At 43.1% G+C, this 27,014-nt stretch overlaps 1 protein-coding gene across 2 annotated transcripts; it reads right to left on the bottom strand.

Moving 5' to 3' along the window:
• Window positions 1-4,001: 4,001 nt before the first annotated feature.
• Window positions 4,002-12,530, bottom strand: LOC132011250 (C-C chemokine receptor type 2-like). Of its 2 annotated transcripts, XM_059389562.1 has the most exons (3): window positions 12,478-12,530; window positions 12,215-12,323; window positions 4,002-8,154 (listed from the first exon to the last, which is right to left on the bottom strand). In XM_059389562.1, the coding sequence occupies exon 3, from the start codon at window positions 8,141-8,143 to the stop codon at window positions 7,025-7,027; it is 1,119 nt and encodes a 372-aa protein (XP_059245545.1). In that variant the 5' UTR covers window positions 8,144-8,154; window positions 12,215-12,323; window positions 12,478-12,530; the 3' UTR covers window positions 4,002-7,024. The 2 variants fall into 2 exon arrangements, with proteins under 2 accessions (XP_059245545.1, XP_059245546.1); XM_059389563.1 differs by lacking the exons at window positions 12,215-12,323; window positions 12,478-12,530 and adding an exon at window positions 10,123-10,212.
• Between the last annotated feature and the right edge of the window lie 14,484 nt (window positions 12,531-27,014).

Genomic DNA, 27,014 nt, shown 5'->3' with positions numbered 1-27,014 from the left:
GTCTCTGAACAAAATTTTGTAAGTCCCCAAGCCTTATCTGTGAAATGGGGGCAAAAACCAAACCCCAAATCACAAACTTATTTGATAGGTCTGTGGTCAAGATCAAATGATATAACAAGAATGGGGTGCTTCGCAGATACTGGCCCTCCATGGGCCATGTAACGAGGCCTTATATTTTATGAAAAAATGGGTTTGCAAAATGGATAGCAAATAGGTCAATATAAAATTTTGCAGAAAGCAGGCGGCATCAATAGTCTTAGTCCTCGGAAGAGCAGCCTTGTGTTCACGGCTGGTAACGTGTGTGTGTGTGTGTGTGTGTGTGTGTGTGTGTGTAGAACTCTCAGCTGCTGCTGGATAAATGTTACATTTCTGTAATGTTGCAATACTGTCACCACCCAAGCTGGTGCTTCTCCCTGTGAAGTTCTGCTTGTCCATTGTCCAGGCAGCGGAGGCTGTGACGGTTGCTCGCCCCCGGAGGGCAGTATGGAGTAGTGGTGCAGGCTTGGAGTCCCCACTCCCACCCCACCCCACCAGGTTGCCCTTGGCAAGATACTTCCTCTCTCTTGAGCTTCCATATCATCATCTGGGCAATGACATGCTAGACCCTGGGGGTCCCGAAGGCAGCTCCCCCGTTCAATACCTGATGACTCTATGGCCACGCTGGTTTGGACAATACACATTTGGAGGGGATAACAGGGGGAGGATTCATAGAACGTGGAAGCCCAATTTAGTGGGTGTGTCACGCCTTTCAGATTTCAGGGTTCAGAGAGGGATTCAGGTCACCTCTCGGGGTGGAGCTCCATCCCAAGGAGTTACAAGGAAGTGAGGATCCATGGGAACTTCTTCAGCCTTGAATCAAGGATCCATTTCCGTCTGTCATGCCATGACTGAGTTTCATGGTCTCAGATTCTCTTTGGCCCTGTTTGCAAGGCTCTTGTTCTCCTGCGGATGACATTCAGACTCCCCAAGAGAAATGATCCTTTGACCTGTTTGTCACTCTGGACTTGATGCCCATAATGGAAGGCATCTTGAGCCCGCCCTCCTTTCGGGGAGTTGGCTGGCTTTTGAAATAGCTGGTGTCCAGGCATTGAATCCAGGTTGGTGGACGGCTCCGCTCCCGCTGCGCCATGCAACTCTTCAGTCTAGATGCCGAGCATCCGCCAGGAGCTTGGGAAACGCTGGTTCCTCTCCTTGGGTTCAGAGGGTCAGCCTTATGAGCCCAGCTCCTGTCACCTGCCACACAGCAGCTCACACACACATAGTTCCTCCCTCCCTCCCTCCCTTTCTCTCTGCCTTCCTCCCTTTCTTCCTTCCTTCCTCTTTCTTTTTACGGGAGTCTAATTTAGATGCAGCAAAGTGCACTAGTCCTAGGTGCACAGCTTGGTCAAGTTTTGACATGTATATACCCACATGACCACCCCTCCTTAACCGAGATGATACAGCACCATCCTAACACCCCAGAAAGTGCCCTTGCACCACACCCAGGGGTAAGGGCCACTTGACTTTGGTTACCATGAACCATCACGTGCCTCTCCTTTAAATTCAGATAAATGGAAACATAGGTGCTATCCTCTTCTGAGTCTGGCTTCTTTTGTTCAGTATAATGCCATAACTATATTTGCCAGAGTTCCGTTATTAGATGTTCATGCTCTTTCCATCGATCACATTATGGACCATGTGTTCTCAGTGTGGCTGCCAGTGCCCTGATATCCCCACCAAGGAGGATACTCCTTGTTGAAGGTGCAGGTGAAGGTGAAGCCACCTTCACCAAGAAAGTCCAAGAATTCCCATGGTTCTCAAAGAAAGAGGAAAAATCCTTCCCTACCACCTGTGTGTCTTAGCAATGATGATAGGGTCCCGTGGCTCCCAACACTGCTTCACCTTTGGTCCCGGATACACTTCATGGTGAGTGGGCCTGGGGGTCATTGCACTGTCTTCTCAACCTCTGATGTCTCTGTCCTTCTGGTCCTTCCCAGAATGACCCCCTTCCCAGCGCCTGCACCGCGTTCCCCATGCCCTGTGGAAATCATCACACCACGTGGACACTTGCAGACTGTCTACCTCCTTGCTTAGTAGATATGTCCAGATGTGGTGGCAACCCTTTAACTCAGCTGAGAAGTTTGCTCTATGAATTTTGGGTATTTTTTTCGAGTCAGTGCCCAGACATGGTGCTCATACAGTGTAGTGCACTGATGAAGGTATGTAATAGGCCCACTGTGACTTTGGATTGGATCACACCTGCACCTCTGTCTTCAGCTGTATGCAAAACAGGATATCATACAGGACTTTTCCTGTTGCCCCAGAACTGGCAGTTATGGCCTGAGGCTGAGGGCAGAGAGGTGTTAAGTACCTTACAGTTCTAAGGAAAACCACTGACACCTGGGGTCACACCTCTTCTTAGGGGGCTTCCTAGACTGACAGAATCAGCTCTGTGCCCCTGGTTGCCATGTCAACTCATCACACCCTTGTCCTATAAGGAGACAGATTTGAGCAGGAAAGGGTTGTCGAAATGGGTGGGCTTGATGGAGAGGTGAAAGAGAGGGGTCCTCTCCTCAAAGCCAAGGGCGGGGATTCTGAGAAAACCATGTGAGGAATGGGAGCTTGCAAGAAGGGAAGGCTGATACCTCCTTCCTGGGTGGGGGATCTTCTAGGTAGCAGGTCAGCTGAGCAGGAGAAGAGGGGATTGGAGAGAAGAGATGGTGGAGGTGGGACATAGCAGTGAGCCAGCAAGGAGGTCCCAAGGATGTGAGATCACAAACATAGTGTCAAAGTGACAACTGCCCAAGACATTTCCAACCTCAGGCACTCATCAAACCCAGGGCCAGCCCTCCTTTAAATTCACAGAGGTCAGCTTACCAGCTCAGAGGCCTCTTCTCTCTGACAAGCTTCCTCTTGGTGGCTCTTGGTGGCCCTTACTGCTGCTGACTAATCAGCCCTAAAGCCATTTCTATTTGTTAAGGAAATCTTAATAATGAGAAGAAGGCAAAACAGAGAAGGATGGGGTCTGGGTGGCTCACTCCCAGGAGGCGGCAGGGCCTTTGCGCATCACGAGCATTGGAGGACGGCACGGGGTGGGCCCTCTGCCAAGTCCCCAACTCCACCGGAAGTCTTAAGCCACCCATCCCTGGGAAGGACGACCTTCCCTGGCAGCTGCTTGACTCAAACAGCCCACTCAAATGTTCTTCTCGGGAGAAAGAAGACTGGGTTTCCACATCTAGAAATGGAAAGAGTCGGCAGCTTTTAAGTAGTGGTTTCTTTGGTGGCAATAAAATTCTACTGTAGCTATGACTACTGTGTTGTGAGACTATCCTTGAGTTGGTGACTCTCTCCTCCGGGCTCTCAGAACATTCCACATACAGCTCTACTTCTGTGCTCTGCACAGTGCCTGGTGATTCACAAACACCCCATTCTCTACCCTTCCTCCCCTCCCCAATCCCTCCACTTAAAGGGCTCTCAGACCATGGGAATTAACACACCCATCTTCATGTGCCTACTCCAGACTGGTGCATGGTAGATCCTCAAGGGGGTTTGCTGCATTGAATTCCATGATGGAATAAGACACGGATACTTTCCTGAATTTTAGATGTACTAATTAGCCTTTGTGCTTCTTGGTAAACAGCTGCCACAGCTCAGTGACTTAAAACAGCAAGCGTGGACTTCTTGTTCCTATGACATGTGGCTGGGGTCTGGCTCTGTTCTCTGTGTCTTCTTGCTCGCATGGCATGGCACCTGCTGTGGCCCGGGAGGGACCTTCCTGTGGCCGAGCAGGGAGAGCCAGAGGCTCAGCCCAACCACCTCTGTCACTCTTTGTGGTTGAACCAGGTGGCACTTCTGCTCACCCTTCATGGTCGAGCCTCCCGTGGATGGAGGAGGGACACCTAACACTCTAAGTCATAAGTCACATCACAAGGACAGGCATGTGTCATCACACAGGGGAAGGAGTGAAAAGTGGCAAAGAGTAAGACAATCTACCACACCACAGAATAACAAACCAGGCAGGCTTTAAAAAAAAAAAATTATTATTATGTTTAGAACCCTAAACATACCATCTACCCCCTCTCCTGCTTCTTAGCAGATTTTTAAAATGTACAATACAGTATTGTATCAACAGGTACAATGTTATAAGCAGATGTTTGGAACTTCTCATCTTGCACAACTGAAATTTTATGCACATCAATAGACATATAAAGAAAAGGTGGTGTGTACATGCAATGGAATATTTTATTCGCCCTTACACAAAGGAGTTCCTGCCGTATGCAGAACCATGGGTGAGCCTTGGGGACATAGAAGGACAAATGCTACATGGTTCCCCTTACATGAGGTACCTAAAATAGTCAGAATCATGGATGAAAAGAGTGGAATGGTGATTACCAGAGGCTGGGTGGGGGAGGGGAGGAGAAAACAGGGAGTTGCTCATCAGATAGTTTTTCAAACAGCAATGTAGTTAGAGCATTAATTCGTTTCCCAAATCATAGCTTAAAAACCCAATATTTATGATCTCCCTGATATGAGGAAGTTGAGAGGCAATGTGGCGGGGGAGAGTTGGGGGGCAGGAAAGGAATAAATGAAACAAGATGGGGTCGGGAGGGAGACAAACCATACGAGACTCTTAATCTCACAAAACAAACTGAGGGTTGCCGGGGAAGAGGGTGGTTGGGGTTATGGACATTGGGGAAGGTGTGTGCTATAGTGAGTGCTGTGAAGTGTGTAAGCCTGACAATTCACAGACCTATACCCCTGGGGCTAATAATACATTTTATGTTAATTTAAAAATCCCCAATATTTACATTTCATCATCCAAACAAAATTTCATGTATTCATGAGGATACTACAAATATCAGAAGGCAAAGCATGCTCTCCCCACCCCAAACACACGCACTTCTTTCTGAAACCTTCTCTAGCCATGAACCAGGAAAGGAAAACATTGTCACCTAGAGCTCCTGAGCCACCAGGTTCCAGAAACCCTGTGTTTCCTGCTTGTGTCAGATCAGAAATGCACTGGGTCACACGTGTACACATCTTTAACTTGGCTCACCCAAGATAAAAATCTTCGCTGACTTAAGTGAGCCAACTCCTGTCCTTTGCAAATTGGGTTTAAAAATTCACTTAGGGGTCTGTGTGACTTAGGAGTTCCCACTCCAATCTGGACAGTTGGAACATGAATGACATTTGCAGAGCACGGAAGGGTTTGAACACGATCAAACCCATGACTTTCTAGACTTCATAATGATATGGGGTTTGTGGCTGCAAGGCTGTGAGAATAAGACCCAGTTGAGATGCTGCCTGTGAGGTGTGTGCTATGGCCGAAATGGTAGGAGTTAGACGTTACATCGCCATGAGCTCGTAAACCCATAGCCCAGACCCCGGACTCCCCGATCAACAACTGTTCATGTTGAACATACCACAGGTTCCAATGATCTAAGCTCAAAACCAGAATTCTCTCTGTGACTAATACAGTATTTTCAGGATTGACCTAATAGCAACTCTTAAAATGATATTCTGCTCCATTTGCAAGTTACAGTTCCGGTTTACTTTTATTTTTACTTTATTATTATTGTTATTTTTATATATGCGAACTCTATGCCTGGACCCAAAAATGAGGAGCTGGAAGGTAGTTTGGAAAACACTTTCTCCTAACCTTTCTAGAGTCTTCCTTGTGTAGGTCGACCTGATCTGGCTGGTTAGATCCCAAGATTCACAGGCTAGGGTATGACTTCTAAGGCAAGGGCCTCTGTCATGTCTCCCGGCCCCTTCTCTGTCCTGGAGACACACCCCAGGACTCCCACCAGAGCACACGGAGGAGTTCTGGCTGCACCGTTTTCTACTCCCCAAGGCTACTCTCCTGGACCTCCATGAGCTGGTTCTGGGGAAGGGCGATCTTTTGGGCAAGAGTGATTATGATGACGTCTGGGGGTTGAGTGGGGAGCAGATGGGGCCAGGGCAGCAGGGACAGGTAACAAGAAGATAAACACAATCAGATCCAAAGACTTGAGGCCTCTACAGGTTCTGACATAGCCTTCCTGGCCTTTCCTCCTAGTTGATTCTGGAAACATCACTGTGGGGGTGGGGCAATGATTGGCAGGGTGGGGGTGCAGGGGGGAGGGGCTCACACAGTCTCCCAAGCTCTTGCTCCTGCCTTCCTGATGCAGGGTCATTCACCTTCAGGCCTTCTTCTGATCACTACCTGCAAAACTTCCCTTTCCCTGCACAGACCGAACGAGGGTTTTTATTCTTCATCTCATTATAGACGACACAGACTATATCAACAAACATGTTCATGCATTTTTACATAGCGGGAATGTGGCTTACAACACACGTGAACAGTGAGGCATGATAGGTAAGAGATTTCCAGTGCAGGCTGCATGGTTGTCATGGATAAATGGAAAATTAGCAAATGTGTGTCATGTACTTACACGGGAGAGGTGATCGGACCCAAACGAAGCTCTCAGAGGGTTCTTGGGGTTCCCAAGCTCTCCCTGAGCCGGTGGGGCCTTCCAAGTTAATATTGGTGGGAAGCAGGGCTGGGGGTAGCACAACTATCTGGCTGGACTGACGAAGACCTTCCTTTCCTCCTCACTCAGGCTCAGCCATGTGCACACCTCCCACCTCCTGGCACTCGGCCCTCACCCCACCCCCCCTCACGCCATCCACCTGTGCCCACTCGCCCCCCTCTCCCCTCCAGCTGAGCCCCTGTCCAAAGGGATAGCATAGCAGAGCTACTGAAGCAAAGGTGAAGGCTGGGAGAAGCACATAAGTATTTTCCAGATGCGGCATTTTCCAGGAACTGGGAGGAGCTCATTGGAGAAGTCCTGGTCTCTACCCACAGTTGTTCTGGACTATCCTCTGAGTGTGCGTTGGCTACCCAGGGAGGGGCACAGTCTGTCTTGGTGCCCATGACCCTGAGGTTCCTGGGCACTCACCTCAGAGACTCACAGTCCTCCCTTCTTCAACAGACCTTTGAGGCTTTATTATCATAAACCGATTGCCGTCCCCCATCAAAAGCAAGAAGCAACCTTCTACTCCTCTACAAGCCAACTGAGACCTCCTGTTCCCCCGTGGAAGGCGTGTATGTGGAACTCATTCGATCCGCGGGCTCCCCATAGAAGACTGGGCATTGTTTGCAGAGGTGTTTGGCGATGTGCTTTCGGAAGAACACGGAGAGGTACCTTCTGAACTTCTCTCCCACGAAGGCGTAGATGATGGGGTTGATGCAACAGTGCGTCATCCCAAGGGTCTCCGTCACCTGCATGATTTGGTCCATCTGACTGGTGCTCTGACAGTTGCTCACATTAAAGGACTCCTGGAAGGTGCTCAGGAGAAGCACAATGTTGTGGGGAGCCCAGAAAAGAAAGTAAACTATCATGATCACGAAAATGAGCCTCACCGCCTTGTGCCTCTTCTTTTCGTTTCGGCACCGAAGCAGGGTCTTGAGGATGGCCGAGTAGCAGATGACCATGACAAGCAGGGGCAGGACCAGGCCCAAGATGCTCCTCATGATTGTATGAAAATTCTTCCATGCTTTTGGAAATTTAGAGCTGCAAAAGGTAATATCTTCCTCTTCCAGTCCCCCGAAGACGATCCCGGGGAGAGCGGCAAAGACAGCCAAGGCCCAGGTGACTCCACTTGTCAACACCCCAAAGGTGACCGTTCTGGCCTTTAATGCAAACACAGCGTGGACGATCGCCAGGTACCTGTCAATGGTCAAGAGGATGATGAAGAAGTTTCCTCCAAAATACCCAACGTGATACAGCCCGGTGAATAACTTACACATCACCTCCCCCAAGAGCCAACCGTACACGGCGTAGTGGGCCCAGAATGGGATGGTGAGAAGGAAGAGCAGGTCAGAGATGGCCAGATTGAGCAGGTAGATGTCAGTCATGCTCTTCAGCTTTTTGCAGTTGATGAGGATGAGGACGACCAGCATGTTGCCCACAAAACCAAAGATGAACACCAGCGAGTAGAGCGGAGGCAGAAGCCCAACTAGGGTCTGTCTCACATTGACCTTCAGACAAGGCAAGCTGTAATCATAGTCATAATTGGTGGTGGGTTCTTCATTGCCGGCCTGGATATTGGATGTAAACAGAGAATGCGACGTGGGCTGCACGCTGTAGCTGGCCTGGGCAAATGTGCCATTGTCACCCATCTTTCTCCGTGCTGTAATCAGAGAACAAAATGATAGCATGCTATGTAACCCTGCTGTCCCCACGCTTAAAAAGATCCTCGCTCTGGGTCAGTGACGGCCTGGTCTTTGTCTCTGCTTTGCAACTGTGTCCTGGAAAGCTCCTATGCTGGTTGATCACTTCCCTTTATTCCTGGGAGCAGACGCTAGCTGTCTCCCCACCAGCCATTTCTCAACATCCTGGGCCTTCCCAGAGGGCCGGACTCTCATGGTACAGTTCCCTGTGCCGCTCTGTCTCCTCTGCAGGGGAGGTGGTTGGGGGGTAGAGCACGTGGACCGGTGACCCATTCCCGGAAGGCAACGAGGAAGGGCATTCTGTGGGTGGACCTCTGAGAATGCTTTTCCGGGACAGGAGAGATGCAGCAGATACCCGGGCCTGCCCCTTCCACTTCTGGAGCCTGTCTTGTGAAGGCTTGGTGTTTGGGACCCTGAATGAAAGACTTAGAATGGAGCAAAACCAGGTGGAGTCCCAATGCCATCAAGTCATAAGCCCAACTTTGAACTACTTATGAACTGCTCAACTCATTCTCTGATTTCTTGTGATTTGAAAAGTAATAAGCCCTTGTTTTGAAGCTACTGGGAGTCCCATGTTCTGTTACTTGCAGCCAAACGCCTTTTGACTAGCTCTCAACTCTCTGCCTCCATCTCCCCGCCAAAGCTTCCTGGGTGAGGTTGCCATGACAACCCAACTACCAAATGCCCAGCTCTGCTTCAGCTTCATCCTTGATAAGCGTTGGATCCTTCTGCTAAGTTCTTTCGTTTAAAACTCATTTGCCTTCTGGGAGGTGCATGCCTGCCTCGTGCCTCCTTATCCACTTGCTTCATTGGTGTCTCCTTCCCCTGCCCACCCTGGGAGAACCCCCAGGCAGGATCCTTGGCTGCCATGTCTTTTCCTGCCACCTCTTTATTCTCTACCCCAAGTTCTTGCTGAGTCGTGTTGTCTAATTGCAGGTTTTTTTTTAAATTTTATTTATTTATTTGACAGACAGAAATCACAAGTAGACAGAGAGGCAGGCAGAGAGAGAGGAAGGGAAGCAGGCTCCCTGCTGAGCAGAGAGCCTGATGCAGGGCTCGATCTCAGACCCTGAGATCATGATCCGAGCTGAAGACAGAGGCTTAACCCACTGAGCCACCCAGGCACCCTTAATCGCAGGGTTTTAGGTGCTCTGAATGCCAACACATCCCAATGCTCTGCCTTCTACCTCTACGTCTTTCAACCTCTACCTTAGCACCTTTCAACCTCTATGTCTCAGAGCTGAATTTCCCATTGCCTCCTGCATGGCTCCCAAGGGGTTTATCTATTCAACCAGCATTTACTGAGCACCTACAGTGAGCTGAACTCTGTTCTATACTACTGTCCTTATCATTGTCCTGTGAATTCTACCTCATAAACACCTCCAGGCTCACCTCCTCTGCACATCGGTCAGCTGCCACTGTCTTGGCTTAGACCTTCCCCATTTCCATCGTTGCTGTGGTCTTGCCTTGCTTGCAGCTTATTCCTGACCATGCTCCCTTTCAGCCTGTCTTCCCCAATACTAGCAATGGGATCCTGTGCTTCTCAACTGAAAACCGCAGTGGTCCACACACTGTAGGTGGCGGGACCTCAAAGGCAATGCTCAGACCATTCGTCAGTCTTTTCTGTCTGTCTTTCTTTCTTTTTTTTAAAAAAGATTTTATTTTATTTATTTGACACAGAGAGAGAGCACTCAAGTAGGCAGAGCAGCCGGCAGAGGGAGAGGGAGAAACGAACTTCCCGCTGAGCAGGGAGTCTGATGCAGGGCTTGATCGCAGGACTCTGGGATCATGACCTGAGCTGAAGGCAGACGCTTAACCACCTGAGCCACCCAGGCGCCCCTCATCAGTCTTTTCTATGCTCACTTCTCAAACCCCAAGTCCTGTGCTCCCACCCCGTCCATCTTCCATCCATTTTCCTGCAAACTCACCTGCTTCAGTGGTGTTGCATAAGCTTGCCCTCTGCCTAGAACTCCTGGTGAACTCCTAGTCTTCTGCCAGTACTTCTTGCTCAAGCTCCCCTTCTCTGTGAAGCCAAACCTCCTCTGCTAACAAATCACTCCAATCGCCTCATAACATATGCCTCTAAACAAGCCCTTATCACACGATCTCCCACACACCATGTGCCCCTTGAAGTCCAGATCATGTTTCTGTTTCCAGCTCTGACAATATAGCATCTGGCTAAAGGAGGTACCAATAAATGTTAATTGAAGAAATTCATGAAAGTCTTTATACTGAGTAGAACATCTAACATCATTAGACTTGATTCTCAAGAATATTCTTTTTTTTTTCTTTTCCTGGTAGTAACTGTGAATTGGTTTTTATCTTTGTACACACCTTATTCTTCAATTTCTCTTATGATCCATACATTTCATAGACCTTACATTTCACTAAGCCAGATTCTTGGAAATCTGCTGCCACTAAAGAAGACTTCTAATCAAGCTCCTGGGGGATGGGGAGGAGAACGTATCCACCTCAAGAATTACATCTATGATCATTAATTGAATGCTCCTTAAGCTTCAGGTGCTGCGTTAAATACTGTGCATGAATTAGTTTAATATTTGCAAAGCTTTTGTGAGCAACTATTTTTATATCTTACAAGTGAAGAAATTCAAAATTTAAGCATGGGCAAGTTAAAAGACTTTCCTAAGTTCACAAAACAAGTAATAGCTGAGCTGGATTTTGAACCTGGGGCTATTCTGTGACAAAAGACCCCAGGAGCTCCTATCTCCAGGCTGGGAGAGCAGAGGTGGACATGGAATAGGTAATGATTTTCTAGGTAGGCATGGAGGCTTGCACTTCTTTGGCATGTAGACTTAAAAACCACACATTCACCACCATAAGCATGCCCCACATACACATGCAGGAGTGTGAGCATGTGTGCATGTGAACACACACACACACAAATAAGCTCCACAAGGGCAAAGAACTTTGTCTTTCTCTGGTGCCCCAGAGCCCAATCTGACACTTAAAGCCTGCTAAATAAGTATCATTTCTGTAAGTGAGTGACAGAGATCCAGCAGGCTGCAAGGTGCCAGAAAACACAATGACCCACTGTGGACTAGCTCCGGGGTAATCCAGTGGGAGACCCGTATAAAAACTAAGATACTGGGGATCCTTGCTCACAGCCCCTTATGTGCAGCATACCCTTGGGGCTCTTCTGTAACCAACCACAGGACTGGCCTCCTCATCTGCATTGGAAAGTGTGGACTGGACTGGTGTTTCTCAAATGCTGGGCTTTCGATCACACAGGAAGTCTGTCAGTCAGAAATGCACGCTCAGACCCTCTGGTGATTCAGATCGGGGGTGAGGTGGGGTGGGGAAAGGGTAGGGCTCAAGGGGGCCAATTGCCTTGACCACTTCCACCGTTGTGTTCTCTCCACATTGTTGTTTACCTGCACTGGCTTCTCAACTACCAGCCACCTCCTCCTCCACGACTTCTCCCCAGTCACTCCTGCACACCTAGCTCCTGGCACGGCAGATGCGTGCGAGGTGTCACTGTCAAGTGTCAGGACACATCCTGAATTGATTAAAAGCTGCCTCTCAGTAAAAGAGATTCCTCACTTCAGCCCCTGTGGGCTCCTGAATTGAGGCAAGAGGCCCATTTTGGTTCAGGGCTTGGACCATCACCTATACAGACTGTGAAGGGGGAGGGGCAATATTTGGGATAGAAAGTTCCAGCTCTTTAAAGCCCTAGGGGGCTGGGAGGGGAGGAGTGAGAGGAGCAGCAGCTGAGAGAAGCCTGAGTGTCCTTACACTTTGTGACTGTCTTCTTTAGTACTCTGTCCTCTCACGTGAGCCCCGTGGGGTGGTCTTACCCTGCTCTGCACTTGTTCACTGCCACTTGGGTCTCTTCAACATTTATGGTGCAGACACCACCCTCCAGACTTTTCTTCTCCAACACCATCCCCCAAGGTCCTAAGCTATGCAGCCTTCAGGGTGCTCCCAGGCCTTGCATCTCCAGTGTTGGGATGCTTTGAGCCCATGATTCATAAAGGAATGGAAAAAACACCCACAACTCACCAGCGAATGGCTTCTCCCAAGTGGCACAGGAGGGTCAGGCTTCTCAGCAACTGAACCAAACAGATCTGGAGGTAGAAACTTGGTGTGCAGAAGTAGGAAATAATATTTCCTGCAGAAGAGGAAGGCGGAGATACAACAGCAAGTAATGGTAAAGATTTGAAAAAAAAAAAAAAAAAAAAGAATGATATAGTTCTTCTTTTCCAGCCAGGAACATTGTACACTAGGTTGAGGTCTCCAGAGTAATATTAATTTTGAAATCTTACTTATGCAACCATGAGTGTGAGTCAGGCAAACCCTGTACATCTGCTCCTCTGTCTAACGACTTTGGGCTTCTTTATCTTGTGGGTCTCTATATCTGGCAATCTTCTCTCTTCTGCCAGTGATAATTTGCATGAAATGAGCACAACAGAACTCCGTTTTCCAGAGGATAAATGCTAACAGCAGGGCTGTTGGTGATGGTGGAGAAAACAGAATGAGTTTTATGACCATGCACACTGTTGACATTATGAAATTGGGATCTGATTGGAATTTTTCTTTCTTTTCTTCTTCTTCTTCTTCTTCTTTTTGTGATGTTTACTAAAAGGGAATGCAAAATGGTCTCTTATATGAGATGTCCTTAGCAAGAAGGGCCTCAGTTATTATAGGTTCCACTCCCCAGAAAGAAGTCTTTCTAAAAGAAAACACCAAGGAGATTCAGGGAAGATGGTGGCATAGGAAGCATCAGAAATCTCTCTCCCCACCCAGACAACTGCCCTGACAGAATCTGTCTGATCTAACTATTCTGGAATCTACTGAAGGCCTGCAACTGTCAAGAGGAGGCTTGGATGATCAATTGCAGTTAACTTGGGTCAATTTCAGCTTTTGACACCGTAGCAGCTACCCATCCCCCACAACCTCGTCTTGACACATGATGTGTAAAAGTACTTCTTCAACACCGACAACCAAAAGAGGTGAGCCATACAAGATCAGAGTTTTGTGTGTTGTTAAGCTGTGTGATATTAAGCTGGTATAAATTTAAATTAAAATGTTCTAATTATGCTACCTCCCCATGGTAACCACAAAGAAAATAGCTTTAGAACATACACAAAAGGAAATAAAAGTGAATTTAAGCATTTTTTTACAACACACACACACACACAAGAAGACAGTAGTGCAGAAAATGAGGGACAAAAAAAACATTAGTGGGCGCCTGGGTGGCTCAGTGGGTTAAAGCCTCTGCCTTCAACTCAGGTCATGATCTCAGGGTCCTGGGATCGAGCCCCGCATTGGGCTCTCTGCTCGGCGGAGAGCCTGCTTCCTCCTCTCTCTGCCTGCCTCTCTGCCTACTTGTGATCTCTGTCTGTCAAATAAATAAATAAAAATCTTTAAAAAAAAAAGTTTTAAAAAAAACCCATTAGTATGCACATAGGAAAAAAATAGCAAAATGACAGAATTAAGTCTCTCGTTATCAGTAATTACTTTAAATGTAAATGCGTTAAATTCTCCAATCAAAAGATAGAGAATAGTAGAATGAATAACAAAAAAAAAAACATGTTCTAACTGTATGTTATCAACAAGAGACTCATTTTTGATCCAAACACACAAGTATATTGAAACTGAAAGGATGGAGAAAATATTAAGTAAAAGATGTGAAACAAAAGAGAGCAGGGATGACTATACTAAGATCAGACAAAATAGACTTTAAATCGAAAAAGTTTACAAGACACAAAGACAGATACTACTTATTCATAAAGGGCTCAATACAGCCAGAAGATGCAACAATTACAAACATTTACACCTAGTGACAGATCATCAAAATATATGAAGCAAAAACTGACAGGACTGAAGGGGGGAAACAGACAGTTGCACAATAATAGTTGGAGATTTCAACACCACATTCTCGATAACGAATAAAACAACCAGATGAAAGATAAATAAGGAAGCAGAGGGTTTGAAGAACACAATAAGTCACCTGGATGTGGCAGTCAGATATAGGATACTCTACCCAAGAGTATCTATAGAAGAGCTCTATAGAAACTAGATAGGCCACTACTCAAAAAAGCAGAGATTAACAACTGTTGATGAGGATGTGCAGACACTGAAATTCTTGTGTGCTCTTGTGGAAATGTAAAATGGCAGAGCTGCTGTGCAAAACAGTATAGTGGTTCCCCCCAAAAATAAAAATAGAATTATTATGTGATCCAACAATTCTACTCAGGTTGCATACTCAAAAGAACTGAAAGCAGAGTCTTGAAGAGATATTTATATACCCACGTCCATAGCCATATTATTAGTCACAATAGCTTAAACATGGAAAAAATCCAACTGTCTACCCACAGAATGAATGAGAAAAATGTGAAATATGCATGCAACGGGATATTATTCAGTCTTAGGAAGGAGATTCTGACATCTGTTACAACACAGATGGTCCTTGAGGACATTATGCTGGGTGACATAAGCCAGTCACAAAAGACTGGATGATTCCACTTACATGAGATACTTAGTTAAAACCATAGAGACAGAAAATAGAATGGTGGCTTCCAAGGGCTGGGGTGAGGGATTAGTAGGGAGTTAGTGCTAATGGGTGCAGAGTTTCAGTTTTACAAGACGAGATGAGTTCTGGAGGTGGCAACATTTCTTTTTTTTTTTTTTAATATATTTTTTAAGACTTTATTCATTTATTTGACAGAGATAACGATCACAACTAGGCAGAGAGGCAGGCGGCGGTCGGCGGGGGTGAGGGGGAGCAGGCTCCCTACTAAGCAGAGAGCCTGATGTGGGGCTCGATCCCAGTAACCTGAGATGATGATCTGAGCCAAAGGTAGAGACTTAACCCTCTGAGCCACCCAGGCACCCTGGATGGCAACATTTCAAATGTGTTCAATGCCATTGAATTATAAACTGATAAATAGGTAAAATGGTAAGATTTTATGTTTTATGAACATAATACATGTTATATTTATTTTACCACAATAAAAAAAGAAAAGGAAAATATAAATCACCACTAACAGCACAAACCCTGCAATTGAGGCATCTATACTTAGAAATATTCCTCAGGTCCTGCAGGGAAAATTGAGCCATCTGAGTTGGCTCCAGACAACTTCTGGAATTCAGCAGATCTTGGGTGAGGATCCTTATGCTGTAGCCTTGGCAATTTTCTAAACTTTGGTTTCCCCAGCTGTAACATAGGAATAATAAGGCCTCTGGGGTCTGTGGTTGAAATGGATACAAAGCAGCTAGTACAGCATCTGGTATGAAGTAGGCACTCAATAGATAGCTAATAGTAGCTAACAACAACAACAATAAAATTCTCAGTGAAATCCAGAGGTTCTTCCTGGATTTCTATTTGTTGTAGCCATATATCCTGCATAAGACCTGGTTTTTGTGCGAAGCAAGAAGGGCCTCAGGTTTCTCCTTAGAAGATAGCTTCTTGCTTGATCAGGAACATAAAAAGGTCCCCAGGTGTCTCCTAATGTGATCTCTGAGTGGGGATCTGAAGGGTCTTTTTGAGACTTTAATAGTCAAGACCCTTGTATTTTGTGCTTGTTATTTTCTGTCTTCACACTAAACATCACTGACTCCAACCCTATGATTTTTATAAACACAGAGGCACAGAGATAAGGGGTGGCAGAGCCAGGATTTGAATGTCTGGTTTATTTCTGGCACAGGGGACAGATGGCACACTTGGCCACCTGTTTTGAAGACACAGTGTAAGGCTGAGTGTCTGTACAGAAGGGTAGGAAGGGTTAAAAGAATCAGCAGGTGGGTGAGGTGTCCAAAGATTAGTGGGAGCTGTTCCCCTATGCTTCAAGGGTCAAACCATAAATATCACCTGAGCCCTGTTGAGAGCTGAAGGTAGAAAGATACAGCTGCTGCTACAATTTCTGCAGGGCAGGAGAAGAGCAGGAGAAGTCCCCTGACCTCCTGCCGGTGCCTGACCCAACCTATACCCTACCCAGCAGTGAGGGTATAGGTGATGTAGCCTGTAGGTGTCAGCTTCCTGGAAATCAGAGTAGATCTCGGGGAGCATGACTAATAACCACTCAGCTATCACGTCAAACATTTTTTTGGTCACTGTTCTTACCTGGTCCATGCAGATAGTTTAAAAATTGGGAACCAGGGTAAGTACACCTTAGGATTCTTTATGCATATGGAGAGAGTTAGGATGACGCTTTTCCGGGAGTTTGAGAGCATCATATTCACCTGTTGGCACTGTGTTGACGAGTTCTGAAATTCTCAGTGTGGAAGATAGGTACAGCCTTTTGAGCAGGCTTGGGGGAAAGTGTGTCACCAACCTCCTATATCAATAGTCCAGCCTCCTATCATGGCTGTGGTCACCTTAAGGTGACCTTGGGCAGGGACTAGGGGACACTTTGTTCTATAAGCCAATAAAATAAAAACAGGTCACACTCCCTGAATGAAGAGGGAAGAACCAGACCAACACCAGCCATGAGAAGGTTAAGATTCTTGTTTATCTGTACTCTGAAGGTCAATAGCGAGTTGGGGGTTAGATCATTGACACCGAAAGGTGGGTTTATTCTAAGAACCTCTCTCGCCTTGCACAGATGCAGATATTTAACTAAATGAAAACATGGGGAAGAGCATAGCTGGAAAGAGTTGCTGCCAAGGCAAGAAGACAGGAAATGTTTATCAACAGCCTCAGATTACAGCGATGACTCTCCTTGTAGCTAACTCCCTTACTGATCTGTGATGGATTTGTTCAGCTGACACCTTTAGAAGATAAATTCTTGCCTTTTTTTTTCAACACAGATGCTTTGGTTGATTGTGGTTTCTATGGTTTTCGTGCTTCCTGTGACCTACTAAAATAGATAAGTGAGTTCTAGGATTTTACATCTTCAATTTTGGTTAAAAACATTGATCTGGACTAATATGATACCCACAAAAAGAACCCAGCTATACATTCCTACGTGCTCTGGTCATGCTTCCGTAATAAAAAGAATACAAATTATTTCCATTATTGTCCCAAGTGACAAAGTAACACAACAGCAAGAAAGCCCAGAAACTGCAAATGGTTTTTGGGAAGGGAAAATGTGAAGGAACAGAAGATAAGCATGAATTTCTCTCTCCTCCTCTAAGTTCATCACCATCTCTAGTGAACCAAGAGTGACAAGGATATGTGATTAAAAAATAAATAAATAAATAAATAAATAAAAATGTCATAAAAACAGGTAATTTAAGTCTCTATTAGCTGAGAGTGTGAAGGTAGTAGATGTGATGTTTCCATTCCTTGAGACCAAATCAACTTTGGAAAATAAAAGTGAAGTCAAGATCTTTAAAACATCCACTTGCTGAAAACCCCTCTCAAATGACTTAAGAGGGTGTTGTTTGAACCTTGTAGTGGGGAGATAATCTTGTGTTCTTCTACAGCCCTTGTGTATCTTGTACAAGATGATCTTGTGCTTTTTCAACTACTCTGTGACTATACTCAGACCTTAGTTCTGGAGATGGTCTGCTCTAGAGAGGAGGCTGTGGCTCGGGATGAGCCAGACACGGTACTTGGAAGGTATTTTTAGAGACCCCCTAAGACATGGCAGCAGTGGGGGGTGCTGGTTCTGGGGAATCAGAAGTTAGAATTCACTGTCACCACCATCACCTGCCCTCCCCCAAGGCATGGTGAGTAGGAGGAGGATGGGGTGACCGCCTACAGGATGAGGTTTCAGACATGGCATTAGGGGACATAGCTACTCTTCTCCCACCTCTGACATCATTTGAGTGTGGCTTCTGAGGTGTCCCAGGGAGGGGTACTATGCTGTAGCCATCTGAAAAGAGCTCAAATAGTGCTCTTTGCAGATTCTGGTGGCATGAGAAGAAACCCACAAATCTGGATGTGGCAGAGATTCTGATTGGAGGGTGTGACTGATGCCTCATCCTGAGTGGGCATGGGTGATAGAAGATAGATCCTTCCTAAGTATGGCTAGTTGAAGATGTGCCCAACTGCTGTTGGTTTTGCAGGAACCATAAATACTTGCTGGTGGGAAAAGGACAAGTTTGGGGAGGAAAAATAATTCATAATGCAACATATATATATATATATATACATAGATACATGTATACATATGCATACATATATACATGTGTGTGTGCATACACGCACATATATGTATATACATATATATGTGTATATATATTAAGGTAATGCATGCTGGAAGAAAAGGTTGGTTCTTTAAAAAGATCAACAAAATTGACAAACCTCTATGCTAACTGTGAAAAAAAGACAAGACATAAATAACTAAAATAAGATAAAATTGATTACTAGTGAATTTACAGAGTAAAAAAGATTATAAAAGAATATTATGTACAACATACACTAACAAATTCAAAAACATGGACAAATGAAACAAAATGGACAAATTCCTAGAAACATATAAGTTACCAAAAAGTGACTCAATAAGAAATAGAAAATCTAAAAAGTTGTATAAAAAATAAGGAGATTAAATCAGAAATGAAAAATTCTCCCAACAGATAAATGCCCAGGTCTGCACAGCTTCATTGGTGAGTTCTACCAAACATTTAAAGAAAAATTAACATCAGTATTTCTCAAACTCTTCCCAAACATAGAAGAGGAGGGGACACTTCCTAACACATTCTGTGAAACAAGAATTACCCTTTTAGTAAAGCTGGACAGGAAGACTGCAGATCAATATCCTCTATGAATATAGAGGCAAAACTCTCAATAAAATATTAGTAAACTGAATCCAACAGCACATTAAAAGAATTATACTCTATGGCCATGTAGGATTTATCCAAATAATCCAAGGGTGGTTCAATACAGGAAAAATCAGTCAACATTATACACAACATTAAGAGGATAAAGAAACAAATATGATCATCTCAACTGGCACAGAAAAGCATTTTACAAAATTCAACAGCCTTCCATAACAAAAATGCTCAAAAAAGTAAGAATATGAGAAAACTGCCTCAACATGATAAAAGATTTGTGAAACCCCCTAATCTAGTATCAGACTCAATGGTAAGAGACTAACACCTCCCCTCCCCCCAAGATCAGGAAGAAGACAAGGATGCCCACTTTCACCACTGCTATTCAGCACTACACTGAAGTTCTAGCCAAAGCAATCAGGAAAGAAAAGGAAGTAAAAGGAACTCAAATTGGATGGATGATATGGAACAGATGACATGATCCTACGTATCAAAAATCCCAAGGGATCCACAAAGAACCAATAAACAAATTCAGCAAAATTACAGAAAATAAAATCAATACACAAAAGTCTGTTATGTTTTTATATACCAGCAATGCATAATCTGAAAAGGAAATTAAGAAAACAATTCCATTTACAGTAATATCCAAAAGAATAAAATATCTGGAAATAAATTTAAACAAAGGGGTGAAATACTTGTACACTGAAAGCATAAAACATTGCATAAAGAAATTGAAGAAGACTTAAATAAATAGACGGACAGTGCATATTCAAGGATTGAAACACTTGGCATTGTTGGGATGGCAGTAGTGCCCAAAGCTATCTTTTTTTTTCTAATTTTTTATTTTTTATAAACATATATTTTTATCCCCAGGGGTACAGGTCTGTGAATCGCCGTGTTTACACACTTCACAGCACTCACCAAAGCACATACCCTCCCCAATGTCCATAACCCCACCCCCCCTTCTCCCAACCCTCCTCCTCCCAGCAACCCTCAGTTTGTTTTGTGAGATTAAGAGTCACTTATGGTTTGTCTCCCTCCCAGTCCCATCTTGTTTCATTTATTCTTCTCCTACCCCATGCTATCTTAAAGATACAATGCAATTCCTATCAAAATTCCAATGGCTTTTGCACAAATAGAAAAGCCGATCTTTGAATTTGTATGGAATTGCAGGGAGCCCTGAAGAGCCCAAACAATCTTAAAAAATAATAATCATAACACCAACAACAGAAAACAACTTTGGAGGACTCCAGCTTCCCGATTTCAAGCATACTACAAAGCTACATTAACTAAAACAGTGTGGCCCTGGCATAAGGATAGACCTACTGATGGGTAGAATATAATGTAGAGTCCAGAAGTAAACTCCCACATCTGCTGTCAATGAATTTTCAACCAGGGTGTCAAGACCATCAATCAGAGAAGGAAATTCTCTGCAACAAATGATGTTGGAACAACTGGATATCCACATGCAGAAGAATGAAGTTAGACCCCTTCCTCACATCATATGCAAAAATGAACTCAAAGTGGATCAACAATGTAAATATAAGAGCTTAAAACAGTAAAATTCTTAGAAGACAACATAGAGGTAAATATTTATGACCTCTGATTTTGAATGAATTCTTAGATACGACACCAAAAGCAAGAGTGACAACAACACCACAAATAAGTAAATTGAACTTCATCAAAATTAAAATCCTTTGGAACACTGGGTGTTATAAGCAAACAATGAATCATGGAACACTACATCAAAAACTAATGATGTATGGTATGACTAACATCACATAATTTAAAAATTATAAAAAAGAATTAAAAACCTTTGTGCATTAAAGATGTTACCAATAAAGTAAAAAGACAACCTATAGGATGAGAGGAAATATTTGCAAATCATGTATCTGCTAAGCCTCTAGTTTCCAGAAAGTACAAAGAATGTCCATAGCTCAAGAGCAAAAAGGCAAAAAACCCAATTTAAAAATGAGCAAAACATTCAAAGACATGTTTTATTTTTCAGAGAAGATGAACAAATAGCCAGTAAACACATGAAAAAGTGCTCAACATCATTAGTCAGTAGAGAATTGAAAATCAAAACCATGATGAGACACCCATTAGGTATAGAAGTATTCATACCCACTAGGATGGGTATAGTTTATTTCAAAAAGGAATAACAAGTGTTGATGAGAATGTGGAGAAATTTGGACTCTCTTAAGTTACTTGATGGGACAGTATAATGGCACATAAGACTTGGAAAACAGTGTGACAGTTCCTAAAAAGAATTAAACATAGAATTATCACATGACCTCGCAATTCCCATTCTAGATATATATCCCGCAAAACTGAAAACCAGGGGTGCCTGGTTGCTTAGTGGGTTAAAGCCTCCACTTTCAGCTCAGGTCACGATCCCAGGCTCCTGGAATCAAGCCCCACATTGGGCTCTCTGCTCAGCGGGGAACCTGCTTCCCCCTCTCTCTCTGCCTGCCTTCCTGCCTACTTGTGATCTCTGTCTGTCAAATAAATAAATGAAATCTTTAAAAAAAAAATCCAGATCTAAAAAAACCAAAAAACAAAAAATTGAAAACCGATAATCAAATACTGCAATACAAATGTTCATAGCAGTACTTGTTCCCAATAACCAAAAGGCAGAAACAACCCGAATATTCATCGACTGGTGAATGGATAAAGAAAGGGGTCTATACATACAGTTATCCATAAAAAGAAATGAAGTATAGATACAGGGTACAATGTGGATGAGCCTTAAGGACATCATGCTAGGGGAAGGAAACCAGACAGGAAAAAGCTACTCATATGTGACTCTAATTATATGGAATATCTGGAACAGGTAAACCCATAGAAACAGAAAGCAAATTGGTGGTTTCTGGAGCTGGGGAGGGTAGAATGAGGAGTAGGCATCCCAATGCGTACAGGGTTTTATTTGGGGATGATGAAATATTCTGCAAGTAGATCGAGGGGGTTGTGCAATGTTGTGAATGTACACCTTCCTTGTTGCCTGAAATGTGTAAGTTTTTGATGTTATTTATATGGCATTGTAGTCAAACATATATATACTTTTGTCTCTTTTCATTTTTCCATGAAGGAAACCAGAAGTTTTTCCATATTATAAATTCTTTGTGAACATAATTTTAATGGCTGTATACTGTTCAAATGATAAAATAGTTCATCTATTCATTATTCAATCAATAAATACTCAGAATCTATATCATTTTATATTCCCAGTCCACCCTAGACTGGACCATGTACATAAAAAGATGAATCAAACATACCACAAGAAACTTCTGTGTCCAAGTGTGGTAAGCCGAATAAAGCAGTGAATAAAATATAAAAATATAAAATATAAATTTTATTAAGTGTAGGGGCAAAAACAAACAGGTTCCTATGAAATCTAATTTATAGTGGAGAGCCAGCACAAACTTCTTTGGAAAGTAATACTTTTTTTAAAAAATATTTTATTTATTTATTTGACAGACAGAGATCACAAGTAGGCAGAGAGGCAGGCAGAGAGAGAGGAGGAAGCAGGATCCCCGCTGAGCAGAGAGCCCGATGCGAGGCTCAATTTCAGGACTCCGGGATCACGACCCGAGCTAAAGGCAGAGGCTTTAACCCACTGAGCCACCCAGGCACCCCGGAAAGTAGTAATTTTATTATTTTTCAATTTTTTTCATTTAAATTTTTTTTCTTTTTTTCTTATTAATTTATTTATTTTCAGAAAAACAGTATTCATTATTTTTTCACCACACCCAGTGCTCCATGCAATCCATGCCCTCTATAATATCCACCACCTGGTACCCCAACCTCCCACCCCACCGCCATTTCAAACCCCTCAGATTGTTTTTCAGAGTCCATAGTCTCTCATGATTCAACTCCCCTTCCATTTCCCCCAGCTCCCTTCTCCTCTCTAACTCCCCATGTCCTCCATGATATTTGTTATGCTCCACAAATAAGTGAAACCATATGATAATTGACTCTCTCTGCTTGACTTATTTCACTCAGCATAATCTCTTCCTGTCCCGTCCATGTTGCTACAAAAGTTGGGTATTTATCCTTTCTGATGGAGGCATAATACTCCATAGTGTATATGGACCACATCTTCCTTATCCATTCGTCTGTTGAAGGGCATCTTGGTTCTTTCCATAGTTTGGCGACTGTGGCCATTGCTGCTATAAACATTGGAGTACAGATGGCCCTTCTTTTCACTACATCTGTATCTTTGGGGTAAATACCCAGGAGTGCAATGGCAGGGTCATAGGGAAGTTCTATTTTTAATTTCTTGAGGAATCTCCACACTGTTCTCCAAAGAGGCTGCACCAACTTACATTCCCACCAACAGTGTAAGAGGGTTCCCCTTTCTCCACATCCTCTCCAACACATGTTGTTTCCTGTTTTGTTAATTTTTAAAATTTTTTTTTATATTTTTTATTTTTTATAAACATGTAATATATTTTTATCCCCAGGGGTACAGGTCTGTGAATCGCCAGGTTTACACACTTCACAGCACTCACCATAGCACATGCCTCCCCAATGTCCATAACCTCACTTCTCCCAGAAAGTAATAATTTTAACTGATCTTTAAAACATGCAGGGTAAACAGGAGTTTAGCGACAAAAAGATTTAATAATAATGGTGATACTGATGATGATGGTGGTAATAGTAGATGTTTACGAAGTGCTCACAGGCACTGTTCTAGTGTTGTTCCTATAGGGATCACATTTAGTCCTTGGAACAACCCTATGAGCTCCATGCTATTATTATACTCCATTTTCAGAAGAAAAACTTAAGCAATGAGATTAAGAATCTCTCCCTACATCAACCTAGGACTGGGACTCCAGCCCAGCAGGGCATCTCAGCACCCTGCTCTTAACCATCCCTGGAAGAATCCAGGCAGAGGGAGCCACACCTCACCAGGACAACCATACACTTCACCAGCCATACCTTCACCAGGCAGGTGAAGACCTGGTAACAGAAAAGAGTCAGCTAAGAAATTACATGTGTATTTTTGTTTTTATTTTTTAAAGAGTGTATGTATGTAAGTATGTATGTAAGTATGTATGTATGTATGTATGTATGTGTTTAGAGCCAAGTGGAGGAAGGGACAGAGAAAGAGGGAGAGAGTATCTCAAGCAGACTTGAGGTGGGGCTTGATCTCGTGACCCTGAGATCATGACATAAGCCAAAAATCAAGACTTGGATGCTAAACTGACTGAACCACCTTGGTGCCCCTGTGTTTTCGTTTTTAAAATGGAATATTCTGGGACTCCTGGATGACTCAGTTGATTGAGCATCTGCCTTCAGCTCAGGTGATGATGATCCCAGGGTCCTGGGATTGAATCCTGCATCAGGCTCCTTGCTCAGCAGGGAGCCTCCTTCTTCTTCTGTCTGCTGCTCCCTCTGCTTGTGCTTTCTCTCTCTCTGACAAATAAATACATAAAATCTTTTTAAAAAAATAGAATATCCAAATATATACAGAAATATTTTTAAAATGACAGAGCGGCCATGCACCTACTGTCCCAACTTGAACAAATCTTATTTTGCTGTGTCCTATTTTAATAAAGTAAAAATTTAGAGCTACAACTGAAGTTAACCTTGTATATCTGCCCCTAGTCCCCATTTATCTTTCTCTCTTTTTCTCTTCTCAGTATCAACACTATTCTGGATTGGGTGTTTATTATTCTCGTGCATGATTCATTTCTTTTTACTATAGACACAGTATTATTGCTTTGTGTGTTTTAAAGTTAAAAAAAATTTCTATACTGCTTGTATCATCTGCATTTTTATGATCTTAAGATTTACCTCACTAATTATAATTGCCTCTTTTGGGGAAAATTGGTAAAAGTGGGAGTCTTAGATCAAAGAATATGTTCGCGTTAAATTTTTGTGTATACTGGAGAAGTCCAGTAATCAGAAAATGATCAGAATGGTCCTAGTGTGAAAGGCTCCCATCTGGTGAAATGAAACAACCATGGCTTCATGTAATATTCCATCAGATGAACAAACCACAATTTAAAAAAATTTCCTGTTTGTGAATATATTAATTGAGTCCAGTTTCTCACTATTTAAATAGTGCAACAATGAACACTCTTTAGATATTTAGAATTTCTTTTTCTCTGTGTCGATTTGTCTATTCTGAACACTTCACACAAATGGAATCATATGAAATATGGTCTTTTGTGACCGGCTTCTTTCACTTAGTATCATGTTTTCAAGTTTCATCTGTGTTGTACCATGGATCAGTACTTTTTCCTTTTATGGCCAAATCATATTTTATAGATATACCACATTTTATTTATCTATTCATTTGTTGATGAATATTTGGTTTGTTTCCATTTTGGGGCTATTTTTTCATTGCTAATATACTGCTAGTAATAAATATAATGTGTATCATATTGTTTGTACTATGTTATATATTCTAGTAATTAATTTAACATTGTGTATTATATTGTTTATGTTATACTTAATATAACTTGCTATACTAGTTATAGTATATTATTTATGTTATACTTATGTAATCTTATATTTGATGCACTCATATATAATTAATATAATATATAATTATAACATACATAATATATATTAATATATTAATTTATATAAATATATAATTGTCTGATATATTATATTAATAAAATATTTCTAATATAAACATTTCTCTAGGATATATACCTAGAAGTTGAATAGCTAGTTCTTGTTGTAACCTTATGGCTCCCTTGTTGATGAACTACAACAAAAGTACTGCTATACATTTTACATTCCTACCAGCCCTGCATGAGGGTTCCTGTTTCTCCATATCCTTGCCCACAATAACAGTTATCTGTGTTTTTGACTACAACAATCTGGGTAAGAGTGAGTTGGCATCTCATTGTGGTTTCCATTTGCATTTCTCCAACAACGATGTTGCACATTTTTTCATGTGTTTTTTGGCCATTTTTGTATCTTTTTGGAGAAGTGCCTATTCATATCCTTGGACCATGTTTTAGTTGTGTTACTTATCTTTTTAGTGTTTGGTTGTAGGTGTTCATATAAGATGTATTCTGGATACATCTCTCTCTCTCTTCTTCTTCTTCTTCTTCTTCTTTTTGACAGACAGAGATCACAAGTAGGCAGAGAGGCAGGCAGAGAGAGAAGGAAGCAGGCACCCTGCTGAGCAGAGAGCCCAATGTGGGGCTCAATCCCAGGATCCTGGTATCATGAACTGAGCCAAAGGCAGAGGCTTTAACCCACTGAGCCACCAGGTGCCCCTCTATCTCTCTTCTTAAAGATTTTTTATTTATTTGAAAAAGAGAGAGAGTGAGAAGGGCAGAGGCAAAGGGAGAGAGAATCTGAAGCAGACTTCACACTGAGTATGGAGCCCAACAGGGGGCTTGATCTCAAGACCCACAAGATCGTGACTTAAGCTGAAGCCAAGATATATTATTAGATATATAATGAGCAAGTATTTCTCCCACTCTGTGGGCTGTCTTTTCACTTTCTTGATGGTGTCCTTTGCAGCACAAAAGTCCTTCTTTAGTTCTTGGTGCTTTGGATGTCATATCTAAGAAAATATTGCCTGACCCAAACTTTGTAATAAGTTCTTGAGTCAGTAAGTGCAAGTTTTCCAACTTTGTTTATTCTTCTTTTCAAGATTTTTTTTGACAGTCCTGGGTCCCTGGCACTTCCATGTCAATTTCTGTGATAAGTGTGTCACTTTCTGTAAGAACATCAGCTGGAATTTCACAGGGGTTGAATCTGTAGCTCAGTGTGGGGAATACTGCCATCTTAGCAATACTGAGGTTTATTATCACTTCTCCTTTTTCTACTGCCCTTCCCATTCTGGCACAAACCTTCTATCCTCAAGGTTGCTTGGTGGCTAAAGTGTGCCTAGCCACCATGTCCACAGTTAAACAGCCGGAAAGAGCAAGTGAGGAGAAAAAAAAAAATGGCTCTCTTCCATTTATTTTGAAGGAGAATTTGCAGAAGTTCTACATAATGCTTCTGTTCACTTCTAAATGGCCAGACTTGGTGATTCCTAGTAACATGGGAAGCTGTGAAAAGTCATTTCTTGCTTGGCTGTAATTGCATTGCCCAGGATTTTGTTACTAAGCAAGATGGTGTTCATAAGGAAGGAGAGCCTTTAGAAGGCACACAGTAGTCTCTGTTA

This window comes from Mustela nigripes, chromosome 2, assembly GCF_022355385.1.
Source record: "Mustela nigripes isolate SB6536 chromosome 2, MUSNIG.SB6536, whole genome shotgun sequence".
Classification (NCBI taxonomy): domain Eukaryota; kingdom Metazoa; phylum Chordata; class Mammalia; order Carnivora; family Mustelidae; genus Mustela; species Mustela nigripes.
This window is presented reverse-complemented; position numbering and strand designations above follow the sequence as displayed.